Consider the following 11,605-nt stretch of genomic DNA (forward strand, 5'->3'; position numbering starts at 1 on the left):
ATTTTTTCGCCACCTTGGCGTTATTTCTCCCCTCCGCGGTGGTTTAGTGGTTTTGGTGCCCTGCTGTTAAAAAAAGGGGAACATATGTTTTACAAATAAAAAAAAGATGTCAACAGCGACTTTGTTGTAAATGTCTGAGAAGTGCTTGAAAATTTCATCGATACATTTTTTTCGCCACTTTGGCGTTATTTCTACCCTCCGGTTTAGTGGTTTTGGTGCTGTGCTGATGAACCGATGATTGCAGGGTTGAATCCCAGCCACGGAAGACGCATTGTGATGGCAACGATGAGCTGGAAGCCCATATACTTCGCGCATCCGGTGCAAGTTAACGAATTTCTGAGGTGGATAAAGAACCCAGAGCGGAGCCCTTCACTGCAGCGACCCTTATAATGGCATCCGGGTTTTCGGACGTACGTGAGACCCTGAAAATTCTTACATCAACGTCCTTTCTTCTTTAGCGTAACATTAGGTTTATACCTGACCTCAATAACACCACTTTCGGTTTGTCGCGCGACTTCCGGGTACGAATTTCCGGTTTCCGCATCAGGTCTTGACCACCCTGTCGTTGAGAAGTTTTGGTCACTACTCGGTAAATTACCGTTCCATACCCGACCCAATTCCCTTCCACACTTCACTTCAGATTAGAATTAGTTTGTGAATGCAATCGTACTTTATTAGCTTTTAATGAGTTATAATTACCGTCAACATCACTTGTAGTCTATGCTCTCTACTGTCTAATTACGATAGGCTACACATAGCAGACTTCAGACATGTTTTACCCAGTCGTTTGCTGAACGTGGTATTAAAAAAGTTGTGTAAAACAAAAGTTATTGGAGAAAAAGAAGAAAGACAGCAACGTTTTATTTCTGCATTTTCACTTTGAGACACGTTATGCTTATGTTGAGTTTATGGGAATTATCATCCCAAAGCAACTTAGGCCATGTGAGTTATCGTCCCGAAGCAGTTTGAGCTGTGGAAGTTATTGTCCCAAAGCAACCTAGGCTATGAAAATTATCGTACCGAAGCAACTTGGGCTGCAGAAGTTATCGTCCCGAAACAACTTGGGTTATGAGAGTGGATCTCCCCAAAAAAACTTAAGCCACGGACGTTATCGTCTCGAATCAACTGAGGTTATCAAAGTTATTGTTCTAAAACAACTTGGGGCATTCGAGTTATCGTCCCAAAGCAAGTTAGGCTCAATAATATTAATTAACAAAGTACCTGAAAATGCAGCCACCCTCACATAATTCATAAAAGCGGACTCTTGCGGAATGGAAGAGGTGGCCGGACACCTCAATCGCCTGCTCATCTATCTTTTGCCACTTTTCATGCATGGCCAACATAGATCACGTCAATCTACACTGTATTGTCATTCATAATTATCACAAGAACAACGCATTTTTTCCTACATCCCGATTTGGAAGCGGTACAAAAGGGCATTCTTGAGAACCCTCATCAACTTGTCACGTCGGTATTAGCAGCGGCTTGGCGCGCGTGATTTATTGTGTGCCTATCATCCCTATACCCCTCCTCCAGACTCCCCATCAGTGACTTTTGGTCCTCCCTTTCTTCAATGAAATAATTTATCATCCTCATTCCATGCACGTTTATTTTTTCACTTTCCCTCTTTTAATGATTGCGCATTAATGTTCTCTCTGTATGTTACTGGCCTAAAAATGAGAAATCGTCAAGCATGTTGAAGGAAGAGATATGTGAGAAGCAAATGATTACCGGCAAACCAGATCCGGGTCGGCTCGGTGTCGTCGGCGTAGCAAGCTGCCCACTGCAGGCTTTTGATTCCACGGATGGGTTCGGAGGGACCTTGGTAGTACTGGGAGGAGATCATATTACCGTAAGCAGCTGTGACGTTGCGGTTAACTGATATTAGCCCTAGGACTGTGACTCAGTCGCACTCTAACTGAGCCAGGGTTGTAACTAAGTCGCTCTGTAACTCAGTCACACTGTAACAGGGTCGTACTTCGTACGAGGAAAACCAAAGAAAGTCCGGGTAGGTACGAGGAAGACGTGTAGGAGGAACAGTTCACGTGCCCGGTGCGAGTAATAATCAAACCCCAAAACGGAGAGAAAAAAAGAGAGAGAGATACGGTTTGAAGGGCAAAGAGGTTAACCAGAAAGCAAGTGAAAAAATTACCTCAGCTAGTGAGGAGTGGATGGCATAACTTACCAGTTCTTTTCCCTGGCTCGTCCAGGCCCTGGCAAAAAGTGCGGACGGTCCCAGGATTGTGAGGTTCTCTCGCCAGGTTCGCCACTCGTATATGAGCGATTTGACAGGTTCCGGTGGATTCTGAACATCCGTGACTTGGCACTCGTGGTCTGCCGAGAAAGAAGGTTTGGTCGTGCTATTTATTTACTTGAGCATTCATTAGAACGCGGCTATACCATCGCAGAAGATAACCACAGTCAATTTTCAGCAAGTCACGTGATTCACAAGCATCTACAGAAAGACGTTCTGTGCGTCGTTTGCGACGTCAGCATGAACGAAGGATAGTCACCGGGTTACTTTAGATGATGCTAAGGGGATCACAGGTGAAAGCCTACACTTTGACCTGTGAAGCACTTACAAAGCACTTAGATTTGATTGAGTTTGTGATTCACTTTATATGTACGTTAATACCCTATTCAATTGATTATGCCTTAATTCCCACTTACGGCACTTGACTCACTCTTGATTGACGATAGGTTTCTTGATTATTTAGTGATTTAAGGTATTACCACTTGATTAGGGAGCGGTTCACCCTTGATAAATTTGATTATGCCCCAATTCCCTTTGACATACATAGATTCACATTAAATTCCACCTGAATTCACCTAAATTTGTACTCATAATGATTTAGCATCATTACATTGTATTTAATGTCGCGAAGATTTTGGCACTGATTGTGTTCACGACGCAGCTGAACGTCGGATTTTCCGACTGATCAGACACACAAGCCTTTTGACTTAATAATCAGGCAAGAACTATGAGGTGCGCGTAAGCATTTCCTGCGACGTGTAGATGCGACGAGTCCTAATTGTCGCAGAGTGAGGTACAAGCAATACCAAAAAATTAGAGACCTAGGCCTTAGAACGCTTGAAATTTGTCAGCAATTCGCAACTCGTAGTCGGTCGAACGGCACATCATGCGTTACTAGCATGTTGCTGCTGCTGCTGTTTGCGTGTTGCTGTTGATGCTAGTTGACAACGCAGCGGTAATCTTCGGCTTTCTCTAGTTTGTCGTGGTCTTTAAACTTTGACGCTGACTGTAGCTAAAACGCACTGCATATCCAACGATGCCAGGGGCGAAGTGAGTAGCAGCGACAAGAGTACGACCCGTTCATTGTAGCACATGTGCAAGGAAGTGCAAGCCAATTTTCAGCAGGGAGGAAGGTGTTGGAGCGAGCGAGCTTCGTAAAGCTTCGCAAAGCTTTACGAAGCTTTACGCTGAGTTTCGTAAAGCTTCGTGTTGTGTCTTCGCGGTTTCTGTGTGTGTGTGCGCGCGCACCTGTTGACGCCTCAGCTGGCCGCCTGCACCATATCGGACTTTTGCTACTACCACGTGCGCATCGTTATCTGACTAACACTACGCTGCCTATAAATACGTTATACACTTTTGAATAAACGTTCTTTTCATTCTGCTGACTACGTTGACACATTGCTGGTCCGGCGCTGCTATGCGCACACCATGGCTATGCTACAGTGGCGACGAGGATGTTCACCACCCATGCAGTAAAAGACGACCCTGAACCTGACACTACGAAAAATCGAGCATCCAAGGCGATCATGGCTCACCACCAGCTTCCGGACTTCGAAGAGAGCAAAGATAAGTGGACGCCATACCTTATCAAAGTCGAAGCATACTTTGAAGCGAATGCCATTGAAGACTCGACTAAGAAAAGAGCATTGCTGGTTGCTGCCTTAAGCACGCACACGATACAAGTGCTGGCAGGGAAGGTGGCTCCACGCAAGCCGAACGCGCTGACTTATGAAGAAGTCGTGGCAGTGTTGAGTGAGCACTACGACCCCAAGCGACACGAAATCACAGAAAGTTACAAGTTTTTCAGTCGATGTCAAGCGGAGGGTGAGCCCATTAATGAATTCCTGGTCGACATTCGCCGAATAGCTGATAATTGCAATTTTGGCAGTGCATTAAATCGCATGCTACGAGATCGCATTGTGTGTGGTGTCCGGTCAAGTGCACTACAGAAGCAGCTACTTGCGAAGCGGGAATTAACATTAGAAGACGCTGAAGCGATGGTCCTTTCAGCTGAAGCTGCAGATAGTGGCGTGAAAAACATAAACGGATCTGGATTGACACCAGTGTTAAAAGTACAAGCGTATCAGCAGAAAACACCGCAAGACGAGAGACGGAGGGCTACACGTCAAGAATGCTCAAGGTGCGGTAGTGCAAAGCACAATGAGAGCGGTTGCACCTGGTCTAACGCTCGCTGTTATCGCTGTGGAAGACGTGGTCACCTTGCGAGGAAATGCCGAAGCCGCGGTTCTCACGAGCAAGGAACAGCAAGCAGGGCACAAACCAACATTCTCACGGGGACGGAAGGTTCGACAGACGACGAACACGAAGCAGCGCACATCTGGACCTTGGCTTCGGAACGGAAGAGTTGTCTGGTGCCACCAATTCGCCGAACGTTCTCTTGGTGCGGTGTGCAGCTTACCATGGAAGTTGATACTGGGTCTCCCGTTTGTGTTATCCCACGTCAACTGTACGAGAAGCACCGCGACCAATGGCCGAAACTGAGACCATCCAGTGGAAATTATCCTGCTACACAGGACGACTGCCAGTGCTTGGGGAGCTTGCGCTCAGTGTTTCTCATAAGGGAGTGACGGCGGAGTGTGCGCTGACCGTGTTAGACTGTGCGGGACCAAGCCTCTGTGGTCGAGATTTAATTCAGCTGCTGAACGCCGCTGGTGCTCCGGTGGTTCGCGTTACAGGAGACTCTGAGCCCACAGAACAAACGGGGAAGTCCAGTGTGAATAGCATATTCAACGACTTCAACGACGTGTTTTCCGAGGAACTGGGGCTCATCACAGGCCCTCCGGTCAGTCTGCACCAAAAAGAAGGCGCCGTACCTAAGTTCTGTAAGTCCAGACCCATTCCATATGCGCTACGCGACCGCGTGTCACTTGAACTTGATCGGTTAGTGTCCTTAGGCGTGTTATCACCGGTGGCACACTCGGAATGGGCGTCACCTATAGTCGTAGTTCTTAAGAAAGACGGCGCAGTGAGAATCTGCGGTGATTTCAAGGCCACAGTGAATCCCGCATGCGCCACTGAACAATATCCCTTGCCTATCATTGAAGATATGTTTGCGCAACTACACGATGGGGATTGTTTCAGCACACTGGATTTACGGGAAGCATACAATCAAGTGGCACTGGATTAGTCGGCAAAGAAAATTTGCGTCATTAACACACCAAGAGGGCTTTTTTGCTACAACCGACTGCCTTTCGGAATAGCCTCTGCACCCGCGATATTCCAAAGAAAAATGGATGAGGTTCTAGCTGGTCTGCTGGGTGCACAAGCTTACCTTGACGATGTGCTCATTTCTGAAAAATCAAGTGACAGTGGTGCAAGGCTGAAAAACGTTTTGGAGCGGTTTCGAGAGAGAGGCGTAAAGTTGAGACACGATAAGTGCAAGCTGCGCAGCCCAGCAGTTGCCTATCTTGGGCATCGCATCGATCGCGATGGGCTTCATCCGACAGAGAACAACCTCGATGCTATCATGCAGGCGCAGAGCCCCCGTAATGTCAGCGAACTGCGGTCTTTTTTGGGAGTGATCACGTTCTACGCGAGGTTTCTGCCTAACATGTCGACCACACTTTTTCCTTTGTATCAGCTGCTGGAAAAGAATGCGCGCTGGCACTGGGAACAGCCTCAAGAGCTTGCGTTTAAGGTGGCTAAGCAAAGCCTCAAAGCAGCCAAGGTTCTCGTCCATTTCGACCCTTCGAAGGAACTAAAACTTGAGTGTGACGCGTCGCCATACGGAGTGGGCGCGGTCTTGTTTCACACGATAGGAAACGTCCACAGGCCGATCGGCTTTCGCTCGCGTACGTTAACACAGGCGGAGCGCAACTATTCACAGCTCGAGCGAGAGGCACTGGCACTGGTATTTGGCGTAACTAAATTCCGCGACTACCTTCTAGGTCGGGAATTCACCTTGGTGACTGACCACCAACCGTTGCTGGGCCTGTTGAGGTCAGACAGGCAGACGCCCACAATGGCCGCTGCCCGGATCCAACGTTGGGCGCTTCAGCTGGGGGCCTACCGGTACCAGCTGCAGTACGCCCCAGGACGACAGATGCTGAATGCTGATGCCTTAAGCCGCCTGCCGCTGCAAACTACGGAAACTGACGAAGACGGTGAGCCACCCGAATATGTACTCTCGCTAAACCAGCTGAACAACGGTGTCGTGACAACGCGTGAGCTGAAGGGTTACACCGCTTCGAATCCTGTCCTGGCAAAAGTCAAACGGTACATATTACATGGGTGGCCCAGACACGCCAACGGGCTGGCAAGGGACATACTGCCATTTTTTGACCGTAAGCTAGAGCTATCCGTTGCACATGACCTTGTTTATTGGGGCAATAGGGTCATAATACCAGCCGAAGCAAGAGTGAAAGTGCTGCAGCTTTTACATGAGACTCACCAGGGTTCGCCGGCAATGAAATCTGTCGCGCGCTCTTTGTTTTGGTGGCCAGGCCTAGACAGAAATATTGAAGAGGTGTCTACTCAGTGCCAGAACTGTGTTCAAAATTTGCCGATGCCAACCGCGGCGCCCGTTGTCAAGTGGCCGGAAACCGGCGAAAGGTGGTCCCGCATTCACATTGACTACGCGGGGCCGATCGGCGGAAAAATGATACTCATCATAGTTGACGCCCACACGAAATGGCTCGAAGCCGTACCTCTGTCACATGCTTCAACAGAAACCACCATTAACTGCTTACGTGCCATTTTCAGCAGGTTTGGGGTACCACGCACAATCGTGTCCGACAACGGGACTCAGTTTTCCAGCCATGATTTTGAGGAATTCGTAGCAAACAACAACATAGTGCACCTCCGATGTGCGCCCTACCACCCCCAGTCTAATGGTGCAGCGGAAAGGGCAGTGCGTACTATAAAAGATGGCCTTCGAAAAATGAGGAGGGGAAAGCTAGAGGAGAATCTGATACGCTTGCTGTTTAACTATCGGAGGACGCCACAAAAGTGCGGTAAATCCCCAGCAGAGTTGCTCTTGGGTTACCAAATACGCTCACGGCTGGACACATGTTTTCCTCCAGCCCTTACAGGATCAAAAGAAGACCAAGAGGACTGGCTGCCGCTACCAGGAAGTGACGTATACGCCCGCAATTATGGTGCGGGGAGCAAATGGACGCCTGGCAATGTGAAGGCGACGTCTGGAGCGAGAATGGTGACCGTGAACACTCCGGACGGGGTCCTCCAGCGGCATGTTGATCAACTTCGCCCGCGACAGGACTCGCCACCAGTAACAACTGCCACAAGTCCCAGCGAGTCAGACCCAGCAACGGAACCATCGCCTCCGGAAGCGGTGAGCTCGAATGCAGGCATGTCTTCTCGGCACATCCCTAATGATGCTGGTTCTGCACAACGAGCATCACCGAAGATCACGGCCGTCCCGATGAGTACCGGTGTCGCCCAACAAGCCCTCAGGCGTTCAACAAGAGAACGCAAGACAGTACAACGCTTTCAATTCTAAGGGGGAAGGAATGTTGTGTCTTCGCGGTTTCTGTGTGTGTGCGCGCGCGCACCTGTTGACGCCTCAGCTGGCCGCCTGCACCATATCGGACTTTTGCTACTACCACGTGCGCATCGTTATCTGACTAACACTACGCTGCCTATAAATACGTTATACACTTTTGAATAAACGTTCTTTTCATTCTGCTGACTACGTTGACACATTGCTGGTCCGGCGCTGCTATGCGCACACCATGGCTATGCTACACTTCGTAACGGGGATTTAGAGCTTCGGTGACTGCGCCGTTGGCTTAGGAAGGTCCCACCAGGCACAGCCCAACTAATTGCACATCCATTTTTTTTTGGCTCTCGCTGGCGCTGCGGTCGGTGCGCCTTCCTTTGGAGTAGTACGGAGTTTCTGCAAAAGCTCTCGTAGGGAGCATATATAGTATACCATCGCTGTATACTCTCCCTAATTGGATAATCCAATTATTTGCTCTAGTTATGTATATATACCTATTTGCTTCGAATTCTCGTAAGTATATGTATAATTATATGCTTGTCATCAGAGCAAGTAACACATAATCACAGCATCACAGCAAGTATCCAGGGTAGTATCCAGGTCTTATTACTTAAATTCCTGCGCAGTACAAAAGGTAGATCAAGTTAAGTATCTCGGTGTAACATTCACTAGATTGGACGAGTCACGTAGATCTAGTCACAGCCAAGGCTTCGCGCTTAATTCATTTTTTTTTTCAAAGAAATTTCAGCGACGCGCCGCAAACACTCAAAAAAACCCTGTATATTACTAATGTGCGCCCAATTTTAGAGTATGCTTGTGTTTCTTGGGACCCTTTCACGAATGTACTAAAAGAAAATTTGGAGAGGGTGCAAAAAAGGGCTACAGGTGTTACAGGAAACTACAATTTTAGAATAAGGTCTTCTGGAATTCTTCACGCCTTGGGATGGGAACCCCTTTGTGGATGACGGAAAGTTCAAAGACTTAAATTTCTCTATAAATATATCACGGTAAGACTGGGCTAAATAAAGAGTGGTATTTAAAGACGCCTAGTTATATGTCCGAACGGAAAGATCACTTATATAAAATTAGAGAATATACCTGTCGATTGAATGTCCTTAAATACTCTTTCTTTCCAAATTCTATTAGTGACTGGAATGCGCTAAAAATACCAATATTCTCTGATTCTAATTTCCTAACAGCCATTGAAACAACATTTTGAGCTGCTAAAATAACCCATATATTTAACGTTGGCTTTGTACTTCTCTTGGTTGTTGATTTTTTATATGTATAATTACTGATTTCGTTGTATAATCTTGTGTTTTGTACTTTTGTTCTAATGCTGTACTACAAGTGTCGATTTCTCCTGTATACTGTGATGCACGATTTATTTGCTTTTAATTTTGTTGTTTTGTATTCTATTTTATACTGTAACCCCCCTACAACAATGCTCAATGGGCGATGTGGTACTTGTAATAAATAAATAAATAAATAAATAAATAAATAAATAAAAGTAACACTACAGTTACTGTATATGCTCTCATAGGGAGCATATGCAGTAACTGTATAGAGTCGTAGCCGGGACTGTTATTGAGAACTACAACATGCACCACGGCAAACTGCTGTAAGTTGCACGAAAGGCTCTTCTTAGATAACTTGTGTAACAGATGCCAGGCGCGATGCCGTAATAGTGCCAGTCCCCTTTGCACAGTACGATAAGAGGAAAACTGCTATAGTTTCGACGTCGATCGTCTCTTACTTCGGTATATGAACAGCTCTCTGGTGCGCGACATGTAGAAGAGGTTGATGTCGTCACCGCCGTCTTGCTTGAAGCTGAGAAAGCCCTGTTTCGAGCTCATGTCGTAGTACTCGGTCAGATAGGTCGTAGTTTTCTGAGGAGAGATTGAAAGGAAAGCAGTGAGGGCTCGACGTAAGATTTACAATCGAATATAATAATAATAATAATAATAATAATAATAATAATAATAATAATAATAATAATAATAATAATAATAATAATAATAATAATAATAATAATAATAATAATAATAATAATAATATTATTATTATTAACTATAACTCACCTCTTTCTAAAGTAACATCCGGCGTACCCCAAGGTTCCGTATTAGGCCCTTTACTTTTCCTTATATATATTAATGATCTCCCAGACAGCATTAACTCCGCTATAAGGTTATTTGCAGATGATTGTGTAATTTACCGCGAAATAAACAATGAATATGATAACCAATTTCTACAGTCAGACCTTGACACTGTCTCAACCTGGTGCAATAAATGGCTTATGACTCTCAACTCTAACAAATCTAAATGCATGTCAATAACCCGGCGATCTATTTCTCTCCCCTGTACCTACAGAATTAACGCCGTTCCCCTCCAGCATGTCTCTTCATATAAGTACCTCGGCGTTTACATTACCAACAATCTATCTTGGCACACGCATGTTACCTACATCTGTAATAACGCTAACCGAACGCTAGGATACTTACGCCGCAACTTTTCTCGCGCTCCGCTGTCCCTCAAAATTCTATTATACCGATCACTAATTCGCCCAAAGCTTGAGTACGCGTCCGCTATATGGGATCCCGTGCAGCAAAATTTAATCAACGCGTTAGAATCTGTTCAGAACCGCTCAGTTCGGTTCATTTGTTCTAATTATTCCCGTACTGCTAGCATATCAGAAATGAAATCTAACCTTGACCTACCCAATTTAACTGTCCGGAGGAAACTGGCGCGACTGCATTTTTTTTCATAAGATATTTTTTCACAATCCATCAATGAAGCGAGACCTCATTTCACAACCGTCATACCACTCATCGCGCATTGATCACCAGCATAAGGTTGCCATTTCGTTTTGCCGCACCAAATTCTTTTCAGCAGCCTTCTTACCGAAAACAGCCGCCGATTGGAACCACCTTCCCTCTTCCGTTGTAACAATAACAGACCCTTTGTTATTCAAGACTGCAATTTCTCAGCAATGCTTGTAACTATACGCAGTTTCCATTATCTATCTTTGTCTTGTATGTGCTTGAATTCTTACTTATACATATTTAGTTGACTTATGTTGCCTTCCTGATTTGCGCATCTGACACTTGTTTCTTTATTTTGTCTTTTTTTTCTTGTGTGTTATAAATGTTGTACCCACCCCCTCTGTAATGCTCTACGGGCCCTGAGGGAATTCTAATAAATAATAATAATAATAATAATAATAATAATAATAATAATAATAATAATAATAATAATAATAATAATAATAATAATAATAATAATAATAATAATAATAATAATAATAATAATAATAATAATAATGATAATAATAATAATGATGATGATGATAATGATAATGATAATGATAATGATAATGATAATGATAATGATGATGATGATGATGATGATGATGATGATAATGATGATGATGCTTCTTTTTTGTCAATTCATTTGATGAAGGATAACTGTAGGTAATAGCTGCTCCCCGAAAGAGGCAGCTTGAAGAGGGTCCACTCTCACCTTTGAACACGAAAGCAATGTCAACAGTTAGCAGTACAAACTCAAATAACATATAAAACCAAAGAAAGCCCGAATTTCAAAAAATAACAATACTAAATACAATAGAGCAAATGCAAATAATGATCAACAACTGAACATGTACATGTATTCCATGCAATCGGGTCTGTGTGATGTGCAGTAAATCTATACCATTTTTCGCATATTAAGTAGCGTTGCGTAGGAACTACTAGAAGAGCTATTAGAATCGGAGCAGCTTGTTTTGGAGGTTTTTATTTTCCACATTTCCTCACGGCATGTACTTATATAGCTATGTAATGTTTCACCGTAATTGGGAGAAGCCACGTAAAGAAAAA

The 11,605-nt window shown here is 44.9% G+C and overlaps 2 protein-coding genes across 2 annotated transcripts in view; one reads left to right on the forward strand and one right to left on the reverse strand.

The window, feature by feature from the left end:
- Positions 1–11,605, forward strand: part of LOC119165617 (glutamate receptor ionotropic, kainate 5-like) — a 199,057-nt gene that overhangs the window by 43,607 nt on the left and 143,845 nt on the right. The gene's annotated exons all lie outside the window — the stretch shown is intronic.
- Positions 1–11,605, reverse strand: part of LOC119164920 (uncharacterized) — a 62,177-nt gene that overhangs the window by 42,176 nt on the left and 8,396 nt on the right. Inside the window, exons 4-6 of the mRNA XM_075873303.1 lie at positions 9,490–9,622; positions 2,186–2,334; positions 1,732–1,831 (exon numbers count right to left, since the gene is read on the reverse strand). Of these exons, the coding sequence (XP_075729418.1) occupies positions 1,732–1,831; positions 2,186–2,334; positions 9,490–9,622 (382 nt within the window). The remainder of the gene's footprint in view (positions 1–1,731; positions 1,832–2,185; positions 2,335–9,489; positions 9,623–11,605) is intronic.

This window comes from Rhipicephalus microplus, chromosome 9 (genome assembly GCF_043290135.1).
Source record: "Rhipicephalus microplus isolate Deutch F79 chromosome 9, USDA_Rmic, whole genome shotgun sequence".
NCBI lineage: Eukaryota > Metazoa > Arthropoda > Arachnida > Ixodida > Ixodidae > Rhipicephalus > Rhipicephalus microplus.